General features: G+C 40.1%; 1 protein-coding gene across 1 annotated transcript in view; it reads right to left on the reverse strand.

Moving 5' to 3' along the window:
- Positions 1-727: 727 nt before the first annotated feature.
- GNA13 (G protein subunit alpha 13) overlaps positions 728-24,897 on the reverse strand; it is a 41,966-nt gene continuing 17,796 nt past the window's right edge. Inside the window, exons 3-4 of the mRNA XM_074971153.1 lie at positions 13,153-13,203; positions 728-5,652 (exon numbers count right to left, since the gene is read on the reverse strand). Coding sequence (XP_074827254.1) covers positions 5,080-5,652; positions 13,153-13,203 — 624 coding nt within the window. The 3' untranslated portion in view covers positions 728-5,079. The remainder of the gene's footprint in view (positions 5,653-13,152; positions 13,204-24,897) is intronic.

The raw sequence follows: 24,897 nt of genomic DNA on the forward strand, positions 1-24,897 counted from the left end.
GATGAGAGGGGGACTCCTCCTCTCTAGGGGCCAGCATTTATTTTTTAGAATGCGAGATTACATTCTGCAGGGGCTGATGGCTTACTCCACCTGAGGAATGTGGGGACCTACTCCACTGGTAAGTTGATTTTTTCAAGACCTGGTGAACAGCCACCATTTATTTTCAGGTACCAAACCAAATTTAAACAATGCAGCAAGGAACGTTTGCTAAATGCCATTTTCACCTTCAAGTACAGACTGTACAAGATAGTGGTATATAGAAATCATAGCTCAATGCAGTTACTGATCAGTCAGTGCGGCAGTGTCTAGCCAATGATCCTTGGAAAATTAGTCCCGTTAAAAGTAGCTTTTCTTTAAATACAAAAAAGCCTCCGGATTTTTTCTGCATTCCACCTCCACTGGAAATTTAAGCCCTGACTTTGTACCATACTTACTGGTTTACACTCAGTCTTCACTTTTATTAGCTTTTGATCACACATTTGCTTTTGCTTCAGTACGTATATGGACACAGTCTCTGTTCTGCAATATTACATTACTACACCTTGCATCCAAATTATACATTTCCACACAAAAAAATGCATCCAGTAACAAATCCCAAAAGAAATAAAGCCGCCTAAACGGTGCTTTCTTTCAGTGTGATGGAAATGCCCATAGTGTAGTTTTGAGCCAGTCCGTCACATAGGAACAAATTTACAATGTTTCAAGGTTAGTCTTCGGGGGGGGGGGGGGGGGACATGTGAGAGAGAATGGGGGGAGGAGAGAATACCAGCAAATGATTTACTTCAATATAATTGTCTTAGATGGAATTAGTCAGTGTAAGTTTCAGATGGAGAGAAGTTTCACACACTGAATTTCCTACCCTGTCTTGATGTCAAAGTTTAAGGCTGAGTGATCCAAGGAAAGGGGTGACTAGAACTCCAGTTAAGAAAACAAGACCTTTCTGGGAAGAACATACATGACACCCAACCAAAACCAAGCAGCATGTATTTTGGATTAGTCCAAGGCGTATGGAAGCATTCTGAAAAGCAGTTTTACTCATCGTTAGGGACCCTTCAGAAACATTTACTTGATAAAGTGAATTCCAAGGGCTTGATTCTTAACATTCACCTCCCACTGACTTCAGCTGGACTTGTGGGTGCCTGACACCACTGAGACACAGGTGCTATTCCTGCACGGGTATCAATTTTAATGAACATTTCCTGTGATGTGAAATTTCAGTGTTTCAATTTTTTTTTATAAGTGAATTTTTGTTTAGACTGATAGAAATCATTGGCATAATTAAGAATATTTTCCATTTCTATAGCACTGCATCTACAGATTTCTAAGCACTTTGCAGTGGTGGGTAAGCACTATTCCCATTTTACTGATGAATGAGGTACAGAGAAGCTTAAATGACTTATTCACAGGAAGTCAGAGGCAGAGTTGGGAATAGAGCCCAAGCTTCCCTGATTCCTACCAAAATGATCCCATCTTCAATGCAGATGGTTTTAAGCCATTAGAACCTTATGTCAAACCACTTGCCACACATGCAGTGCATCTATGATAAAACCCACCTTAAGAAATTGCTCTCCCACCACAAGAATTAGCTTGTTTTATGGGGCAAGTAGCAAAACAGAACACTGGCAGGGGCAAACAGAACTATCTGATTTGTGCAGTAGTGACCTGGACTTCTCTTTAACACACCAATTGGCCAAGCTCAATTTTATTTAGTAACGTGCTCTTCGGCATACAAAGTTTCAGCCAAAAGTCTATTTTGCCCCACAACCAAAGTGAAACCCCACAAGAGTTAGTTGTAATGGCACTTTGGGCAGAATACAACTGGTGACAAATGGCACCTGTAGAAAACCCTATGTAGCATGTTTGGCTCAAGTATTCTGACGATAAGGAAAATAGTTTGAGGCTTAAAAAATGCCACGATGGAGAAGCAGAATAAGAGGCAGTTAGACAAAAAGGCACCCTTTAAAAATTGGAAGTCAAATCCTACTGAGGACAATAGAAAGGAACCCAAACTTTGGCAAGGCTAGTGTACAAGTATAACTAGGCAGGCCAAAAAAGAATTTGAAGAGCCTAGCAAAAGACAAAACTAACAGCAAACATTTTTTCAGTACATGAGAAGCAGGAAGCCTGCCAAACAATCAGGAGGGGCCACTGGACAATTGAGATGCTAAGGGCACGTTCAAGACAGACAAAGCTGTTGCAGAGAAACTAAATGAATTCTTTGCATTGGTACTCACTGCAGAGGATAGGAGAGATTTCCACACCTGAGCCATTCTTTTCAGGTGACAAATCTGAGCAAGTGTCAGAGATTGAGGGGTCATTAGAGGCGGCTTTGGAACAAACTGATAAACTAAACAGTAATAAGTCACCAGGACCAGAAGCTATTTCCCCAAGAGTTCTGAAGGAACTCAAATACGAAATAGCAGAACCACTAACTGTGGTACATAACCAACTGCTTAAATCGGCCTTTGTATCATATGACTGGCAGATAGTTCATGTAATGCCAATTTTTTTTTTTTTTTTTAAAAAAGGCTCCATAAGCGCTCCTGGCAATTACAGGCCTGCCAGCTTAACTTCAGTACCAGGCAAACTGATTGAAACTACAGTAAAGAACAGAATTATCAAATGCATGGATGAACATATGTTGGGGAAGAGTCACTGTTTTTGTAAAGGGAAATCATACTTCACCAATCTAATAGAATTCTTTGAGGAGGTCAAACATATGGACAAGGGTGATTAAGTAGATACAGTATACTTGGACTTTCAGAGTCTTTGACAAGGTCCCACACCAAAGGCTCTTATGCGAAGTAAGCAGTCATACTTTGGGCTAAGATGGAAGGTCCTCTCGTGGATCAGGAAACAAAGGGTAGGAATAAATGGTCAGTTTTCAGAGTGGAGAGAGGTAAATAGGGTCCCTCAAGGATCTGTACTAGGACCTATGCTGTTCAATATATTCACAAGTAATCTGGAAAAAGGGGTAAACAGAGGTGACAGTCTGCAGATGATACAAAATTACTCAAGATAGCAGTCAGCTTTGGATTTAATTAAGAGTTATAAAGGGATCTCACAAAACTGGGTGACTGTGCAACAAAATGACAGACGCAAAGTAATGGACACTGGAAAACAATGACAAATATACACATAAATGAGAGGGTCTACATTAACTGTTACCACGCATGAAAGATCTTGGGAGTCGCTGTGGACAGTCCTCTGAAAACATCAGCTCAATGTGCAGTGGTAGTCGAACCAGTAGGAAAGGGACAAATAAGACAGAAAATATCATAATGCCACTACATAAATCCATGGTATGACCACATCTTGAATAGGATGTTCATTCTGGTAGTCTCATCTCCAAAAAGATTAGAATTGGAAAAAGTACAGAGAAGGGCAAAAAAAATGACTGGGGTATGGAACAGCTTCCATATGAGGAGAGATTAAAAAGACAGACTGCTCAGCTTCAAAAAGAGACAACTAACTGGGAATGAGAGAGCTCTGTAAAATCATGAAGGAGGTGGAGAAAGTGAACAGGGAAGTGTTATCTACATAACACAAGAACCAGGTGTCACCCAATGAAATTACAGGCAGCAGATTTTAAACAAACATAAGTACTTCTTCACACAACCCAGTCAACCTGTAGAACTTGTTGCCAGTGAATGTTGTGAAGGCCAAAAGTATAACTGCATTAAAAAAAAAATTGGGTAAGTTCCTGGAGTATAGGTCCAGCAATGGCTATTAGCCAAGATGGTCAGGGATGTTTCTAAACCCCTCACTGCCAGAAGCTGGGACTGGGCAACAGCGGATAAATCGCTCAATAAATTGCCCTTCTCTGTTCATTCCCTATGAATATCTGGTACTGGCCACTGTCAAAAGACTGGATACTGGGCTAGATGGACAATTGGTCTGACCGAGTATGGCCATTCTTATAGTTCTAGGGATTTCTAGACCTGATTCTGACAGACTCTCTGAAGTCTGCAGACTTTAGCATTTACTATTGTGACATGTTATGCTCATCTTTCTGTATAGACTTTTGGCCTAGTGGTGTTTGGCCTATTTACCCATATCTGCATAAGGCCACACACTGGGGAATTTGTCTTCATGTAAGGCCACTGCAGAAGGAAAGAAGACAGGAGGCACTTATGTTTGCGAATACTTCTGTGCATTAGTGAATGCTTGTTGATGTAGGACTAGGCACACTGTAAAAGTTATGGTGAAAAGATACAAAAGCACTTCAAATCGGCCTAAACTCTGGGGCAAGGTACCTGGATGTAAGCTATTCAGCACAGTGACAAATTCTAAAGTTAAGTTTGCTTCTCCTTCCCACATATCAATTTCAGATCACAGTGCTCTGTGCTTTGTTATAGCTCTAAGAAGCAGAGTACTTAAAATATGCAATAGAAAATGAAGTTTAGAGTGAACTGTGCCATTTACTAGTTCTTGATCATCTTAGTCTTTAGACAATTCTGGCAGAAGGTATTAATGCTGACAGTTCCCAACTTTTTTGTATTCCCTGACCTAAAGCATACCCTACTCAAAAACCCATGCAAAACTTTATATTTAAGGTAGGAAAGGCATTATTGTCAAGTATCCTAGCTTCTAAATGACTCCAACAAGAAATTTATGGAATATCTAACCAATGAAGGACCTGAGAAATCAAAGTCAGCTATATTATCACAGTCTTCATTATAGTTTTAAGGAGGAGGTGAAAAGGAACAGTTTTCAAAAATCACTACTACAAGTCTAATGTAATTCTGATGAATGTACACAAGTCTGGACTTGGAACTTTGATGGTGGATGTGTTTTCTAGATATACTTTTTGCAACATACAAGCACTGGAGGTCAAGTTTAGTCACTTTACAGGTTATTTGGACTTAGGTTTGCTATAAAATTATAACTGAGTCAACTCAAAGCTACAGTGGAAGAGATTAAAGCCTCAATTTCAGCAGAAATTGGCAATAATGTGTTCAGCAGCAGCTTTCAGCCACACATCAAGAAGTCTGACAGGACCTGGATTTTTCTACTCCTGTTGTAAACCACAATTTTAAAAACACAAAAGGTATTCAAATAAAAATGTCTGTTTGCACATCACTGTAGCATAAGCTGCTTGAGGTTGTCATGAAGGATGGTATCCTTGACGTCACGGAAAACCAGCCGGATGTTTTCTGTGTTAATAGCAGTGGTGAAGTGATGGTATAGAGGCTTCTGCTGTTGGTCCCGGCGTTTGGTACGAAAACAATCCACCAGGAATTTTTGGACGTCTATTAAGCAGTGGGGATCCCCTTCGAACTCTGGGAAATAGTTTTTGATGCTCACTTTTTGTACTTTTTCCTCAAGCAAGTCTGTCTTATTTAGAAATAGAATGATGGAGACATTGCTGAAAACCCGGTTGTTGACTATTGTTTCAAAAATGTTCAGTGATTCTGTAAGACGATTTGTTAGTCGATCCTCCATGAGCACCTGGTCGAATTCACTTGAGGAGACCAGGAAAAGTATCGATGTGACACTGTCGAAGCACTCGAACCAACGTTTCCTTTCTGATCTTTGGCCACCTACATCAACCATCTTGAAGGGAACATTTTTAATTTCGAAGTCGTACTCGTGAATCCCTTTCGTGGGTCTTCGTGCCAGCAGAATATCTTGCTGCGATGGAAGATAATCCTAAAAAAATAAAGCAAAGTTTGCTGATTAGGGAACAATAATGAGCATAGTGGCTTTAGCAGACTTCTGACCCAGAAAAGTTGGAAGGAAATTTATTTTTGAAGAGTCTTCATGCACTATTCCATTTTAAAAAGTTCTCAGTCTCTAAAACTGGGATTAACACACCCAATCCTAAAATGAGAATCCCTCTAGAGCAGTGTTTCTCAACGACCAGTCCATGGACTGGCATCAGTCCCTGAGATCTCCCCGATACAGTTTAAGGCAGCAGCAAGCTGGTCCTTGGTATCAAAAAGGTTGAGAAACACTGCTTTAGAGAACTGAAACTTTCCCTTTGCTACATATCAAGTGACCTTGGTAAACAATATTGGAAGCAGCATTACCCGTTCCTCATGCCACCAGCTTCTTTTATTCCCTCACTACAGATTCTTTTGTAAGAAGTCTCCTTTCCCCATCTGTTATACAATGTGCATTTTGTTGGCTCACCCTCTACCCCAGAGGGCTGCATTAGAACGATTCTACCAATTCTAACAAACAGTAAGCACTCACTCACTAGCTTTCCCCTCTTTGGCATATTGCTCAGCTGATCATGATTAATAATTAAAGAACAGAACCACTGTTTGACAAGGTATTAAGACTACATAAGTTTTTATTGAATCCATAGATGCCATCACAAAGAAGCCAGAAACACAAGGAACTCCTTAATGCCTGCACAGCAACCCCACTGTCTCTCTCTCTCATGGGAAACAGGCAACATGAGAAAGTTTCTAGGCGTTCCATTATGAGTAGCTACATCCCATGGAATGGAAATACTCTGTGCAAGTTAAGAGTTGTTTCTCCAAAGTGTAGGAATTTAAACAGACGAATCCAAGAGACCAAAGTTGTGGGATCTGATCCCTAAAGAAAGTTAATGCATTTTTGGCTTCTCCATTTTCACAGGAGTAATTTTGCTGATTTGTGCATTTACCTCTGAGCAGCCAGTTTGCTAAATTTTATGTTCACAGCTTTGTTCTCCAGGTATATATAAATCCTTTGTTATACTTCACTGTTCAGACATGTCATGCTTTGGTATTCATGGCAGTTTTAGAAAACAAGCTCTAGGTTTCAAACATAGAAGTTTAAAAGCAAATCTCTCTTCACTTAAAAATCTATTCAGAGATCTTTTCCTGATAATCCCAGTCAATGAAGGGCTCCCGGCTCAACATGAGGCCTTGGGAACACTTGTGAAGTAAGGTCAAGAGAACTCTGATTCAACAAACTTCTACTGGGCTAGAAAAAACCCCCTAAATAGACATAGTTAAATAAACAAAACTAGAATTTAACAGTAGTACAGTTTGGATTTTGAAATGCCTAAATATGCCTGTTTTGCTTTAAATTAAAGCTATACAAAACCTGAATGTTTAATTCGTTTCAATAAGGGATTGTTATAAAATTTCAGACAAACTGTTTAAAAACAATTAACAAGACAATATCAATATCACTGCAAGCTTTTACAGACAGGGAATTATGAGATTCTATTTTAATAGACATCTGTTAAAATGAATTTTTAAAAGGATTTAAGCTGAATTTAAAACAAAAGCAAGATTTTAAGGAGCACTTTGTTTTAATGCATGAAAACCAGAAAGTGAAACTAATGAGGGAACAGCAACCGTTTTGTCTAAACTCCTGATTCTTTTATTTCACGCTGGCCACAACTGAGATATTTGGGTGATTCTGATAAAAAACAGTTACCAAGAAACTTTCTGAGCCACCACAAGGCTCCCCTCTTTGCTCTCATCTTTAGGGTACTGACGTACACTCATGATGTTGCCACCTAGTTTCTCAGAAGGAAAGCCGAAGACTTTAGAACTTCACCTACTGTCTTAAAAGTGACCCGTGGAAAAAAAAAGCTGGGCTTTTGTCCTTCTTTGCCTCTTTCTCATGGATAAAAGCAGGCTGAAAGGTTAATAAGTTTTCCTGCTTGCTTTACTACATTAAATTCAGGTCTTGTCTGCCAGGAAAAGACTAACACGGGAAAATCTGAGAAATAACATCACAGAGGCTGAAAACTAAGAAGCTGAGCAAGGACTGAGTTAGATTTTAAAGTACTGCACTTTTTTTTTTTTTTTTTTAAACAAACACACTTAACTGCGGTGCCTAATGAACATTTGGGAGAGTGGCTGTCCATGCTGCAGAGTGACCACCACCACCCTTTCTGTGAAGGAGCAAAAGATCAAACACATTCCTGAGATCAACTCCCTCTCAAAGAGGTCCTCCATCAAAGCCAGGGACCAGACATTCCTGATATTTCTAAAGGTAAAAGACAAGCAGACTTTTTAAACACATTTCAAATACACAAAACAGGGCACAAAGCATATTTCTACAATTCCTTTCCAGCAGATAAAATGCAAGACCCTGACCTCCTATTAGAGCTCCCAAGATACACATGCCTGCAAGAGCACCATCAGTGACCAGGACACCTGGGTTAAGCTCACAACTGGGCATTAACGTTCGGCTTAAATTTCAATGAAAAAAAGTGTTTCACTTCCCCTCTTAAAGACTGTTTACTGTTACTGGCACATAAAAGCCACCACATTTTAATTAAATGTAGCCAAATGTGAAGTAATTGTACACAGTCTGTAAAGGGCAATGTGAATGTCAAGTAGTCTGTGCACAGTTGAAGGCACCATTGACTGATAAGATTCCCATCAATTCCCATCTCCTCATAGGTTTCCCAATGCCTAAGCATGGAAAAAAACTGAATTTCACCTCGTTCCAATTCATTTCTCCATCCCCACAGTTTGATCCACTCTTCCCTGTCATACGTGCAACCACAGGGCATCAATTCCTTCCTTTCTATTTCATATTTAGACTTGAGGCCTTCTTGCTCCTGTACAATTTCTTAAGTCATCCCCTCCTTTCAATCCTCACTGCCAATGTTCTGGATCACGCTAGTGTTCTTATAGCCAGTACAAATGACATCTCCATCACTGGCCTCCCTGAAACATCTCATGTCCATCAGTCTGCATCTCACTTCTTGTCACTCTCAACCTTGTCCCTAGGACTCCACCCCCTTTTTCAGCTTTGCCATTTCCTTTTCTCCTGCTCTCCCACACTTACAGACAAAACAAGCAAGGTAGGAATGAGGATGTTACTATTCCAAGGAGCTAAGCATCTTCAACTCCTCCAAATGCCTCCTCAAAACCCCCCACTTTGGCCTTATTTTCCACCCTCTACTTCCACTCCTGCACTGTCTGCTCTCCCAACCTACTTAGAAATATCAGAATGTGTCACTTGCTAGTGTGACTCACTTTGTCTGCCTAATCTGGATTGGAATCCGTTCAAGGCAGAGACCAGGTCTCTGAGGATATGTCCACGCTGAGGTAGGAATATGATTCCCCTGCTCATGTACATGTTCGCGACAGATCAATGAGAGCTAGAATGAGTACAAATAGCAGTATGGCTGGGGTAACACAGGAAGCAGAGACACGACTGAGCTGTGCCGAGTATGTACCTGCCCATCTTGGCTGTGCCTCTGCTGTTGTTGCCGGTGCTACCTGACTACGCTGCTATTTATACTTGCACTAGTTCTCATCAAGCTGCTACATGTGTGTGTGTGTACAGGAGCAGGGGATTCCTATCTCTCTCTTATAGTGCTGACAGAGCTGTAATCTAACATGCTATGCAAAGCTAAGGTCCTATATAAAATGTTTACAATTAATATTCTACTTGACCAATAGTGAGAAAAAGATATGGAAAAATAGAGAAATTTACAATTCAGCTTTGAAACAAACATATATGTTATGTTATAATCATATATGTAAACGAACCAATTTCCTTATTCTGTTGACTTGCTCAAGCAATCTGAACGAGTAGGTTTTAGACATGCTGATCTCTCTAGCTTCCTTATGATAAAGGAGAAAAGACCATAGTCATGTCTGTTCATTAACAATGTAATTTCAAATCAGTCTGTTTGCATGAGACAGGAATAGGGAGTGCTTCTACCCATAAACTGCTACAGTTCCAAAGCACAACAATAATCTTTAACTGCCAGCAAAAAGCTGTGGTCTAATCATACAAACGAGAAGGAATAAACCAAGAGAACTTTACCCAAAGCTATATTTACACTTTCATAACAAAATTACCTAGCGTTTGCCTGAAAATATCTAGTCATTTCTGTTAAAAGATTATTTTGAAGAAAACGACAGCTTAACGTTTGTGATTTACAATTAGATTACATACGATTATCCAACTTTAAAAGTCAATCTTTAAAACTCACCATTTTGATAAGTGACTAAAATCATTTTGGTTCAAGATGCAATTGCTAAAGAAATGCAGTCATTTATTGTATTTATAGCTAGAGACTCTTTCAGGCATAGTTAACTGGAATTTCCAATATTGCTATAATTCCTTTTCATAGTTCTGATTAAGAACTTTAAGGCGGCTGCAAAACAGAAGCAGGCCCCAAAGTGACTGTTTTAAATTTAATGCGTGGACAGGCATAACAATGGGTGTGAAAAATCTGGACAGAAAGTTAAAAAAGCCACCTGGGTGGCTACTCGAGACAATCCGTATTCCTGTTATTGCTTCAGACAGACGCCATAAGGCAAAAGACAAACAAGCAGCACTGACGTTGGAACTTCTAAATGAGACTCCGTAAGTGTTATGTGAGATCTAACCTGATAATCAAGTTAGGGAAGGTTTTGTTCTGGTTCTACATATAGTTTAAGTTTAGATGATAGCTTAGACTCTCCTCAATCAAAATCACTGCAAAAAAGAAAACAAACAATTAAGTGCACGCTGTTCTGGCCACCCCATCTGAAAAAGATATATTAGAATTGTAAAAGATACAGAGAAAGGCAACAAAAATGACTGAGGTATGGAACAGCTTCTGTATGAGGAGAAATTACAAAGACTGGGACTGGTTCAGCTTCAGAGAGAGAGGACTAAAGAAGGGGAAATGATAGAGGTCTATAAAATCATGAACGGTGTGGAGGAAGTGAACAGGGAAGTGTTATTTACTTAATCACAACACAAGAACCTGGGGTCACCCAATGAAATTAACAGGCAGCAGGTTTAAAAACAAACCAAAAGGAAATACTTCTTCATACAGTGCAAAGTCAACTGGTGGAACTTGTTGCCAGGGGATGTTGTGAAGGCTAAAACTATCACAGGGTTCAAAAACGAATTAGATAAGTTCATGGAGGACAGGACCATCAATGGCCATTAGTCAAGATGTTCAGGGATGTAACCCAATGCTCTGGGTGTCCCTAGCCTCTGACTGTCAGGGCCTGGGAGCAGACAGGGGATGGATCACTCAGCGATTGCCTGTTCTGTTCAAACCCCCCACTCCTCCCAAAGCACCTGACACCGGCCACTACTGGAAGACAGGATACTGGACTAGATGAACCATCATTCTGACCCAGTAGGGCCATTCTTATGTTCTAAGTATTGGGTATTATTAGGCTTCAAAGCATTTGTTGAGACTATAGGTGCTGACTTTATTTTTCCCTGTGGGTACTGCACCAAGGTCCGCCCTCACTCCACCCCTTCCCCCAATGCCCCACCCTCACTCTGCCTCTTCCTGCCCCCAGTCCACCCCCTCCCAGAGTTCCGAGCCTGCCCACAGCTCTCCGCCCTCCTGCAAGCCTCCTCCCGAGATGCCAAACGGCTGATCAGTGCCGCTGCCGAACAGCTGTGGCTGGTGGGTGCTGAGCACCCTTTTTTTTCCTCGGGGTGTGTGCGCTCCAGCACCAGAGCACCCCTGGAGTTGGCACCTATGGCTGGGAATATAACAGAGATGCAGTGTCTCCGCAGTTAGGTTTGATGTTAGCGTCCCATTGTAAGGCCAATTTTCATGCATAAGTTCTACAAAACAAGACTGCTGGACATGAATATACAAACTGAATATACACACAAGCCCATGAGGCAAAAATTACAACCAAAATGGCTATCATTAATAGGAGGCAATACAATCCCATGGAAAATGGAATGTTGAAACGTTTTCCAGCACAGACACAATATAAATTTAATACGGGATGAAATCTTTAACTGTGTTATATGCCAGGCACATTACAAAATGTAACAGTGATCTGTACAGTCACTTAATTTCTTGTTCTAGAAGTTTCTTACATGTAAGCACAAAAAGTTTTCTAGCAAGAGGCATCTTCGAGTATCAATAATTGGATCTGTACTGTCCCAGAGCCATCCAGATCAATGGATGTACAGTGTTACTAGCAAATTCAGAACACCAAAATACACAATCCAGATAACCACTTTGTAAACATTTCTCTTTAATGTACATTTATGGTCATAAGAATGACTAAAAATAAAACCACCCTATTTAACAGATCTGCTCCAGGTGTGCATGGACATAAGCTTACCGCTTCTCAATCCTGTTAGTAGTGTTAGAATAAGCTGAGCTGGATTTAAACATGGCTCATGCATCATCAGAATACTCTCTAACGTTAGAATCTTTATTGAAAGTGATATGTGAACCCAGTAAATCCAGCTTGACTTTTAGATCCCAGTGGGAGCTTGTTAGAAAAAGCCACATTTTTTATTTGTAAAAAGAGCACATCCGATTTTCAAATTAAATACAACAAATAGGGAATCAGTGCTATTTTCGCAGACGTTTTCAGAACACAGCAGCGCCATGTGCTTTCTATGGAAAAATTACTGACTTCATATATTCTGCAGAGTTCAGTGGTGATTGCTAGACTCTACAATTTGTGTCCACAGACTTCTCCTGGCCACTGTCATACTGTTTTCTGAGTGTTTTGCCATACAGAACAATGACCCTATTCTACTCCGTACCTAGGGCCCTACCAAATTCACAGCCATGAAAAACATGTCATGGATCATGAAATCTGGTCTTGTGTGCTTTTACCCCACACTATACAGATTTCATGGGGAAGACAGTGTTTCTCAAATTGAGGGTCCTGACACAACGGGGAGGCGTGTGTGTGTGTGTGAAGATTATTTTAGGGGTGTCGCGGTATTGCCACCCTTACTTCTGCGCTGCTGCTGGTGGGGTGCTGCCTTCAGAGCCGGATGCCTGGCCAGCAGCAGCACAGAAGTAAGGGTGGCCATACCATACCATGACATCCTTACGTCTGCGCTGCTTCTGGCAGTGGCTCTACTGCCCAGCTCTGAAAGAAGCGACGCCATCAGCAGCAGCACAGAAGTAAGGGTAGCAGTACTGCAACACCCCCTACAATAGCATTCACCCCCCCCCCCCAAACTCCTTTTTGGGTGAGGACCAATAGGATAACACCATGAAATTTAGGATTTTTAAAATCCTATGATCATGAAGTTGACCAAAATGGACTGATCCATACCTGAAGCCACTCATGTTTAGATGTTTTAACCAGTCAACCTGTAGGTCATGTAAATTACTAAAACCAGATGAAAGCACTATTCCCCAGTTACTACATATAAGTTACATATTTAAACTGAATCAACAAAATCCCTATGATATCCAAGACTAACTTGATTTAAACTTCCCAACTAAATTAAACTTACCGATTCTCCAAGTTTATCCAAGTTGTCCAGGAAATATTTTACAGATTCCCCCTAAAAAACAAAATGAACCGATTAGAGTTTTTCACAGATGGCAGACTTGGTCACAGTAGTTTACAATCCAAAGTCCAGTTATTTAAACCAAACATACTTGGTATAAAAGTTTTAGTCACTGACTTTTATAAATTCTGTATGCAGTTGTATGTAAAGAAGTTTAGTGAGCTTGACACTCATGGAGATTGAATATTCAGTCATGTAAAAAAAAGCAGGGACAGTCTAATTTGTAGCAGTTAAAAACTATTTTAAAGTTTAAGATTGTCAAATTTTTTAGTGCTGTTCATTTGGGCAATCACCGTACAAACCTCAGACTCAACTTCAGTATAAAATATTGCATTTAAAATTTTTTTTTGCTATTGCTGAGTAGTCTGTATATAGGTGCATGGGTACATACAGGCCAACTGAGAAAAGTTCATTTAAACTGCACAATGAAGTCAGCTCCCATTTCTACAGGCCCCACTAGCTGTTGAGCATAGCAAGTAGCAGTAGACGGAAAGGTAAAAACCATAATGAACGGATGAATCTAACACATTTGAATAAGCCTTCTTGCCAAAGACCACCCTCGATAAGCACACCTTGTTTAGGAAGTTATGAATAGTGCTCCAGGCCGCAATTCTATATAATATTTCCTTTATTGAACAGACTCTCTTTCAAATTCAAGACAATACCAACCCTTGCATGTGGCAACTGCAATTCTGAACACCCTCTCAGATGCAAAAACTAAAATTTAAAGAAGCTTGAATTATTCTATTTTTGGTTGATGCCAAATGAAAAACTTAGAGCATTATAACTGAAATGCCTTGTTGAGATATTCAGTGTCATAACCAGAGGGCAAAGTTGTAAGTTACAGTCCACCAATTCTTAACTACAAAGCAATCAAAATGGGGCTTACTTGGCCATCAATTCAAATAGAGAGCGGTCTATACTACTCTGCCAGTAAAGGTAAGCACAGGAAGTCAACTAGATTTTGCAGTACATAAAATGAATTTGTGCATCAAGAGACTTTAAATTACATAAAATATTCAAGATTAGGAGGTACTACATTGAGTCATAAAAGAACTAAAGATAAGGGGGCAGAATTACATCTCTGATAAGGTCCCTCGCTTAAGAATGAATATTTAAAAAATGATCAAGAAGGTCAGTCCTTTCCAGAGGAGACACTATTAAAATGTGAAGTCTGAGCAGGCATTAGGATATTAAAGTAACCAAGACACCAGAAACTTCTGGCTAGTTGTGACAGGCTCAGAAGTTAAATACCTTTGCCAGCTTTTTCATTTGTAGGTGGAGAGGTCACCTGGTGCAAGTATACACCATACTGGGGTTTTAAAACTGCAGTTTTAATGCAAGCCTTTAATTAGACAAGGCTGGGTCTTTGGAGTGAGTCATCCTGTGCTTGACATACTTAAAGGGACAGACCCTGAGGCGAGTATTTAAAGAACCACTATCACATATTATATTGTATCTGTTTTAATGTCACATACTTTTCATAAACTGACAAACTATGGTATTGGAAAACAGTAACAGATTTCAAATTTTGCTGGAGGAAGGCAGTGGTTGTTCAATATGACTACAGGACTACATGACTTCACACTTGCAATGTCATTTACTACAGAAGATCACAGTGCTTCATAAATTACAGATACAACCTCACCTCTGTGAGGAAGAGGCAGGTGGGCATTCCTCTTAGACAGATGAGGAAACAGATATAGGAAAGTGACTTGCTCAAACACAGAAAGTTTGCAGCAGAGCCAGGAAATGCCAGGTCTCCTGACTCCATCTTTTCTTAATCCAAAGCACCTTTTCTACCTGAAAGATTTAGGACAAGATTTTTTTTTTTTAAAAGCATGTTTAAAGTTTAGAGCCTAAATAAGGATTTAGGCACTTATGGGAGCTGCTGGGTGCTCAACATCTTTAAAGTCTGATTTTTTTTTTCAGGTACCTAAATATGGATTTAGATAGTCCAATGTTGTCTTAAGAACCTTCAAAGAACTTTTAAACCAGACAGCACTATTCTGTTTAAGGAATCTACGTTGCTCTAATGAGGCCTTAACTCTTCTGCATTTAAACGCACTTGTTACTACCTTTCATTTAAGTCCTGAGAGCTTATTGCCACACTAGTGATTGTTCTGTTAAAGCATACAACCTAAACCACAACATAAAGGTCATAAAGCAGCACCAAAAGCTGCTTTCCAGAAGAGGGGATTTCCTGATAACATGAATGCAAAAATACATCAGCACACAGCAATAGCAATGCTCTATAGCGAAGCATTTCACAGTAAGTTTACAAACTAAAGCTCAAAAGCTTCAACAGCTGCATTGAGAAAACTACTTCTACTTGGGTTTTTAGCTTGTTTGCTGATGTGTCAGAAGATGTCTGCTGGACAGATATATCAAGATGGCCATTTTAAGAGTCAGAAAAAGCTAGGAAAAAAACAAAGAAATATTCCAGTTACAAGGACGCTTTTATATAAAAGTTTAGATTTTCCTCCCGCACTCCTTTACCCTGAGGGCTTGTCTACACTGGCACTTTACAGAGCTGCAACTTTCTCGCTCAGGGGTATGAAAAAAACACACCAAGCACTGCAAGATTCAGTGCTGTAAAGTGCCAGCGAAGACACTGCCCTAGTGCTCCCAGCGCTAGTAGCTATTCCCCTTGTGGAGGTGGGTTTTTTTTTTTGGTTTGTTTTAAAAACTAAACAAGCCACATTCAGCGCTTTAGCGCTGCAAGCGAAGATGTGCCTTGAGGGTCCATTCTCTGGGCTGGAATGACAGTCACCCTATCTACCTAAGTCCATTCACACAACCAGTGTGACAGCAATGGACAAACTTCCTGACGATATGCTTCAACCTTATATTACCTTTAAGAGGGTAAGAGTCTTTCATTTCTCGTGGACTTTAATTCACATTTTCCCCTTGTCTCTCTCGCCTTGGAGTCTTTTCTCCTTACCCAAGTCATTTCTGTACATCACACAGCTCAAAGTTAGAGTCTTGACTACTGATCACTTTCAGCCTCACTTGCACCCCTTCAATTTTACTGGGCTAAGCACTTTCTTGACTACAGCCCCACTTTTGTTCACTTAGCTGTCCATGCTGAATGGGTCTAATAAGAAAGAGTTTGTGTAAACTTAATCGCTCAAACACACTATTCCCAATCAGGTGGGGATGGAATTCAGAAAACTGCATATTCTAGGCACATTTTCATGCCTTAAAAGTTAGAACTCTATAAATACTTCAGCTGAGTGAAGGGCAAGATGCAAAGCCAATAAATATCACTTTCATGGGAGGGGCGGGGGGAGGGGGATTGTCCAGTCCCCAAAGAGCACTTGGAATGTAGAGGTGAGATACAACAACAACATGGCACATGCCCAGACAGATTTAATAGGGATACCCTTGTGTGTGTGCGCGCGCGTGTGTATCTATCTATCTATCTCTCGATAGATAGAGTGTAACTAGATATGATGAGACCTATGACAAAAATAAGAAAATCTTCACTAATACACCTTCATTTTTTTTTTTAAAAATACAGAGGATAGAAAAGTCTTATGCATATTATGTGGATAAAGGACAAGTGTGCCTTTATTTAAGAGGACTAAGACAGCAACTGTTACAATTCTATTTAAAGGAAGACAAAGTCACATCTAATTTTTTTTTCCTTTAAACCTACTATTGTCACTTGTAATACCCAAGATGGTTAAGTGAAAGATTAGGAATTCCTCCCCCCTCCCACTCTAGTTTACTTTGCATCTGAGAGAACTTTAGTATTTATACAAGTTTGCATCTAAAGATCCCAAACAATCTTTTTTCTGACTGCTGCTCAAAGTAGATCTAAATGACATGATGTAAGAATAAGAGTAGCCCCATCTAAGAGTGTGCTCAGTATTGCTAGAACTGCACCAGTGATAGTAAGAATGGGAAAATGAGAACAAAGTAGAAGGTATACCAAGTCTATGGTGGCGGGAAAACTAGTGAAGTGTCATCATGGAAGACAAATCCAAGTGACTGAAAGCGGGACAGACATTTTTAAACTCCAATTTAACACTCATTTAAACTCTAGTGCCTACTGAGCACTTGAGACAGGAAACCTTTGTTAAAAACTCAACACCTCTACATCATAAAATAAGCGGAAAGCTCATCATATGTATCTTGAGATCCTACCAACAAGTCCATTGGCAAAAGTCAGTGAAGACAAGACTTGGATTTCTGATATTTTTAAAGGTTAACACAAACTTTCAGGACTTACTTTAAATCAAAGTTGAAAAAACAAACCCCAAAAAACCCACAGCACCAACACAAACCAAATTTTTAAAGTTTTGCTTCAGGGAACTATGTTACAAAACTGGAGGTAGGGATCAACTTTGCAGAATTAGGGATGTAATGAGTTGGAAGATTCGCTTTCGAGCACGGTTCCCTTAACTTGGGAAATGTCTACACCACGGCACTGTAGCTATGCTGGCATAACCTCATAGTGCAGACACAGCCTATACCAATGGAAGGGGTTTTTCCTGTCAGTATAGGAACACCACTTCCCTGAGTAATGGTAGTTCGGTCTATAGAAGCATTTTGTCGACCTAGCTGCGTCTATAACTGGGGGTTATGTCAGCATAGGTTGGTTACTCAATGGTGTGGATTTTTCAAACCCCCAACTGATGTAGCTATGTCAACCCAAATTTTAAGTGTAAACTAGGCATTGGTTTGGTCACACACATGCAAGCAAAATCAAAACATTATAGCATGGCTAAAGCAGAAGCCTCAATGTACTTGAAATTGAAGTGAAAACTACTAAGAACATAAGAACGGCCCTAATGGGTCAGACCAAAGGTCCATCTAGCCCAGTATCCTGTCTGCTGACAGTGGCCAATGACAGGTGCCCCAGAGGGAATGAACAGAACAGGTAATCATCAAGTGATTCATCCCCTGTCGCCCATTCCCACCTTCTGGCAAACAGAGTGTAGGGACACCATCCCTGCCCACCCATCCTCCATGATGGTATCTAGTTCTTTTTTGAACCCTGTTACAGTCTTGGCCTTCACAACATCCTCTGGCAAAGAGTTCCACAGGTTGACTGTGCGTTGTGTGAAGAAATACTTTCTTTTGCTTTAAACCTGCTGCCTATTAATTTCATTTGGTGACACCTAGTTCTTGTGTTATGAGGAGAAAACAACACTTCCTTATTTACTTTCTCCACACCAATCATGATTTTATAGACCTCTATCATATCCCCCTTAGTCATCTCTTTTCCAAGCTGAAAAGTCCCAGTCTTATTAATCTCTCCTCATATGGCAGCCATTCCATACCCCTAATAATTTTTGTTGCCTTTTTCTGAACCTTTTCTAATTCCAATACATCTCTTGAGATGGGGCACCCACATCTGCACGCAGTATTTAAGATGTGGGCAAACCATGGATTTATAAAGAGGCTATATGATATTTTGTCTTATTATACAGTATATCCCTTTCTTAATGATTCTGTTCGCTTTTTTGACTGCCACTGTACATTGAGTTGATGTTTCCAGAGATCTATCCAGAATGACTCCAAGATCTCTTTCTTGAGTGGTAACAGCTAAATCAGACCCCATCATTTTATATGTATAGTTGGGGTTATGTTTTCCAATGTGCATTACTTTGCATTTATCAACATTGAATGTCATCTGCCATTTTGTTGACCAGTCACCTAGTTTTGAGAGATTCTTTTATAGTTCTTTGCAGTTTGCCTGGGACTTCACTATCTTGAGTAGTTTTGTATCATCTGCAAATTTTGCCACCTCACTGTTTACCCCTTTTTCCAGATCATTTATGAATATGTTGACTTGGACTGGTCCCAGTTCAGACCCCTGGGGGACACCACTATTTAGCAATTACCAGTTATCAATCCATGAGAGCACCTTCCCTCTTACTTTGCTTAAGAGCCTTTGGTGAGGGACCTTGTCAAAGGCTTTCTGAAAATCTAAGTATACTATATCCACTGGATCCCCCTTGTCAGTGTGTTTGTTGACCCCCTCAAAGAATTTTGGTAGATTGGTGAGACATGATTTTCCCTTTACAAAAAAACATGTTGACTCTTCATGTTGACAAATTATGTCCATCACTGTGTCTGACAATTTTGTTCTTTACTATAGTTTCAACCAGTTCGCCCAATACTGAAGTCAGGCTTACCGGCCTGTAATTGCCGGGATCACCTTTGGAGCCCTTTTTAAAAATTGGCATCACATTAGCTATCCTCCAGTCATTTGGTACAGAAAGTGATTTAAATGATTGGTTACAGCAGGGGTTCTCAAATTGGGGGTCGGGTGACCACTAGTTCTTGTGTTATGAGAAGTAGTAATAACACTGTTATCTACTTTCTCTACACCAATCATGATTTTATAGACCTCAATCGTATCTCCTTAGCTGTCTCTTTTCCAATCTGAAAAGTCCCAGTCTTAGTAATCTCTCTTTATACGGAAGCCATTCCACACCCCTAATAATTTTTGTTGCCCTTTTCTGAACCTTCTCCGAACCTTTTCCAACTCCAATACATCTTTTTTTGAGATGGAGCGACCACACCTCAGACAGTGTTCAAGATGTGGGCATACCATGGATTTATATAGAGGCAATATGATATTTTCTGTCCTAGTATTTATCCCTTTCTTAATTATTCCCAGCATTCTGTTTGCTTTGACTGCCACTGCACACTGAGTGGATGTTTTCAGAGAACTATCCACAATGACTCCAAGATCTCTTTCTTGAGTGGAAAGAGCTAATTTAGACCCCATGATTTTATATTTATATTTGGGATTATGCTTTCCAATGTGCATTACTTTACATTTATCAACATTAAATGTCATCTGCCATTTTGTGGTCCAGTCACCCAGTTTTGAGAGATCCTTTTGTAGCTCTTCTCAGACTGCTTGGGACTTAACTATCTTGTGTAGTTTTGTATCATCTGCAAATTTTGCCACCCTACTGTTGGCCCCTTTTTCCAGATCATTTATGAATATGTTTAATAGGACTGGTCCCAGAACAGATCCCTGGGGGACACCACCATTTACCGCTCTCCATTCTGAAAACTGACCATTTATACGTACCCTTTGTTTCCTATCTTTTAACCAGTTACCAATCCATGAGCCCCTTCTCTCATCCCATGGCAGCTTACTTTGCGTAAGAACCTTTGGCGAGGGACCTTGTCAAAAGCTTTCTGAAAATCTAAGTAAACTATATCCACTGGAACCCCTTGGGTCCACATGTTTGTTGACCCCTCAAAGAATTCTAATTCTAGTATATTGGTGAGGCATGATTTCCCTTTACTAACTTAGTTCTGACATTTGAAAATATGGCAGTTTCAGGAAGTGTTCTCCAAAAGTGTAGTTTACATAAAAAATAATCACTGTCAGAGTAGCATGTATACATTGCTTGAAAGATGCTGTTAAGCTTTATTTTCACAGTTCAAGGATCTCACATAGTGAGGGAATGGGTAAGCATAAACATGAAAATGCTAATATCGGTGAAGAGGTAAAACAACTTGATCCAAGGACAGAATTCTACATGACAATTTATATGCTGAAGTGTTTCACTTTGGTGACAAATGTGCTCAAGCAACAAGTGGTGTGATAAAGCAGTATTTTAAAATACACTCACTATGATACAGCAAGATGCATGGCTTTCTGGAGATTAGGTTTGTAGGGTAGTCTTTAAAAGATCTTCCTCTGTTCGAACATCAGCCTTTGCACCTTTGGTACAAAACTAAAATAGACCTCTATCATTCTCTTGGATTTCAGCCAATTGCTTTGAATGCTCATAGATGTGTTCGTTTGTTTAACTGGAATCAAAGTTGTCCAGGGCTCAGCTCAGCTGCAGACCTCAATCCTCCCTCTGATTCAGAAGTCTGTGTAAACCACAGGAAGCTCACTGTTAAATAACTTGATTCATAAGTGTCAAGTATTCCATTTTCAGAAAGGTTTGATTCAGACAGCTTGTGGAGTCTTGTGATCTCTACTGAAGAAAGTCAAAGCAAACTATTTTTAGTGTGATCACACAAGTCATGTTTCAAACAAATGAGGAAAACACCTAATATGTCCTTATGAAGACAGACATTCTAACCAGCAGCTTTCCTTTCAGTGTTGTATTAGGTAGAAACACGCACGATTTGTAAAAACTAAGTCATAGATGCGCAGTACAATTTTTCTTCACCAAAAGACAGCAGCAATAACTAGATGTGCTTTCTGTCATTCTTCTTACATGAGAGACTAGTGGGTTATAAAAACTATTAGCAGGCTCCCAAAGTCCAATACACTACTTAGTTTTAGCTTTTAAGAAGAGTTCCCTTCAACCACAAGCAAACAGCCCACGGTTCAAGTATACTGCTAGCATTTAAAGGACAGTAACATTTAAAAAAAAAAACAAGAAAAAAGATTGACTAGCTGAAACACACAGCAAATGAATGAATGCTCCCTTTAAACCAAAATAGTTACTGAGTGGCACCAATTGACTGACAAAAACAAAGTGAGTTAATTTACATGCAAGCCAAGTAAACAAAATTTAAACCAGGCCGAGCTGTTCTCACAATTAAATTTGAAAAGACTTTAGTAGAGCATGTGTGTTTTGCTATTTGTTCAATACGGATAGCATTTCGGGATAGCAACGTCCTAAGACTTTGAAACAACAACTTGTAGACTAACGTTGCCAGTGAAGACAGGCCCTTAAAGTGCTGCCACGAGGGAAATGGCTCCCAGCACTGGTGCACTGTCTACACTGCCAATTTACAGTGCTGAAATTTGCAGCGCTCAGGGGTGTGTTTTTTCCACACCCCTAAGCGAGAAAGTTGCAGCGCTGTGAAGTGCCAGTGTAGACAAGCCCAGAGGCTTTGTCTGCACTGGAACCTGAAGGACAAAAGTTTTGTCCTTCAGAGGTGTGAAACCCCTCCCTGGAATGACAAACGTTTTGCTGACGAAAAGTGCAGGTGTGAGCAGGGCTTTGTCAGCAGGAGAGCTCTCCTGCCCACAAAGCTACCGGACGCTCACTCATGGGGGGGGAGGGGGGAGGAGGGAGAAGAGGCGGCGTTTTTGTGGGCAGGAGAGCTCTCCCCAGCAGACAAACAGCAGCTACACCGTGTGCCTTTTAGCAGTGTGGCTGTAGCGGCACAGCTGTTGCTAGAAGGTACGTAGTGTAGATATAACCAAAGTGTTCACATTTTTATTCACCCGTCCCAGTTTGGATGCAGATCCAACAGAACAACATTGGACTGATAAGTCTACTTTAAACATTTGGAAGAGGAAACCTGCAGGTTTCCCCCAACGATCCAGATTATCCTTGGGTAGGGCAAGAAAGAGAAATCAAGGACATTTCTAATTGCAAGTGGTCTGGGATTTAAGGAACCCACTCAGCACCAATTTCTTCACTATCAAGGTTTCCTGTTCCCCTATGTTATTTGTACTTTGAAGAGGAGAAAAGGCTAGGTAAGTAGTCAGAACCCCTGGCCAGTGCTAAGAGCAAGAGGTGATCACAAGGTTGATACTAAAGGAGGGAGTGTCTGGGGATGTGGAACAAATCATGCACAAACCATGAAAACTAACAAGGGCAAATGGAGGTAGCCTGGTTATGAAAACAGGGCTGGGGGGAAGTTAGTCAGGATCCTTAATTCTGTAGCATGCCAACACCTTAATAAACCTCAAAACTATGGTTTAAGTGTACCGGCTTTTGGTTACTGTTTTATCCAAATACATAGCAGATGTGTGTGGGTTTTGCAAAGCAAGGAGCCTTTAGTTTTCATTTCCCCAAACTCATACAACTCATTTCAAAGTGGGTTGATCATGAAACAACACTGCTGCCATCAAAGTAACATTTGCAGTATTTTGGAATCTTAGCAATAAATATAGTTCCTCGGTTTTACGTTTGTTAAACCAATAAAACTAGGCCAGAATAAAGTCCTTTGTCCCAGCTGTGACCCTGATACCATTGTCCTTAATTGAATCAAGACTGAGTGAGAGTTTGCCCTTGAACTCCTGATCCTGCATCCACTGAAAGCCACATTCATATATGGCCACAGCTCTGCCAGTTCCAGCCTCGCTGCCTCCTGAAGCCACGTGAACTTTAGAATGTCTATAACATCATAGGTAGGCTACTCTGCAGACACTGGTAGGACCATCACCACATCAGTCACTCACTGGCTTCCCAGTTCATCCAAAAATCTATTACAATCCCTGAAAACTCAGGGAGAAGTTGTGAAGTAATCCCTCCCTCACCTCAGATTCAACTACTCTCACTCTATTCATTCCTCCCACCTCTCCACAGTACAGTAGTGGGTTCCTCTAACGTATGCAATCTTTGCCCATTTTTATTAAACTTGGAGTGCTTCCCATGTGGGGACTGCTAGAAGTGCCTTTCATCCAAGGAACTCAGGGCCTCAGGTGAATATTTCTTGTTTTACAGATAGGGAAACTGAGGCACTTGAAGGTTAAGCAACTTGCCCAACATCACACAAGTCAGTTGCAGAAGGGAAACAACTTGTGTCCCAACTACCATTATTATCCTCTAGCCTCTGAAGAGGCTGTCTCTTTAAATACCGATTTTTTAAAAAAAAATCAGTTAGAAAAAAAGTGCTAGACTAATCAAAGAGTCGTGTTAGTAAAAGCTCCAGTCACATCTGGTTATCAAAATAGCGTGAAAGCCATCCAAGAATACAGTGTGTCAAAACATGGTTACTCCTTGTACAGTTTTAAATGTAGCACTGTCAGGGCCTAAAACTGTAAAAAAAAAAATCTTTGTCTAATGTAATTTAGAAGTAGCTAAAGCACTGATACTGTATATAGAGATCAGATACAAGAAACAATACATCACTTGTCACAGTTCACTGAATACATTAGTATGATAGTTTTTAAGTCTGTTATATGCAGTTTAAGGTGAATTCTGATTTTTGACTAAGTGTTAGACTGGTTATAGCTCCCTAGACAGATAGGAGAATTTCAGTCACAGATTGAATCTGTTTTCAGAGACCACCAAAATACTTTTCCTGGGGTAAGCATGTTACTGACAAGCACATCACAGCTCATCCCACATCTGCTCAAAACATTATCTTATTTCCTTTTTTTTTTTAAAAGCACTTTCTGTGCACAACATTAGATGCTTCGAGAAAAGCCACGCCCCAATCAGAACTCCATCATGGAAGAGAAGGCTTCACTTCTAGACTGCTTTAACACAACTCTTATCTCAGTATCCGCCCTGAAAGAACACGGCAAACTTTAGACTCAAGAGAATGAAATGTGAATGTTTTGCTTGTTATTGCTCATTGTCCAGTCAGCAGAAAGGAATCAACTCTACCGTTAAAGAGACGGTATCATGTAGATTATGCCTCACATTTATTATTTGTTAAAAGGATTTCACAAGAAATAAGAAACAATTGCACTGTTTTCCAAGAGTCAAACTGTAATTTGGATCTATTTAAAAGACCCCTGCAGGATTTGTGATCCAACCATTACACTAACTTGATACAACATGAAAACTAAAAAGCAAAACTGAACATTAAAATGCAACTGACAAGGAAAACAAAGGCGTCAACAAGTCATTGGTGAAAAATTAACATTTTCAGTTTGAACACTTAACCATGTTAATAGAAGCAAGGGGAAAGAAGTTTTTAAAAAGGACATTGTAAACCAGTAATATCTGTTTAATCTCCCATCTCCCATTTACTGAGAAATCAGATTAATCTAGGGGTTCCCAA

Source organism: Natator depressus, chromosome 14 (genome assembly GCF_965152275.1).
Source record: "Natator depressus isolate rNatDep1 chromosome 14, rNatDep2.hap1, whole genome shotgun sequence".
NCBI lineage: Eukaryota > Metazoa > Chordata > Testudines > Cheloniidae > Natator > Natator depressus.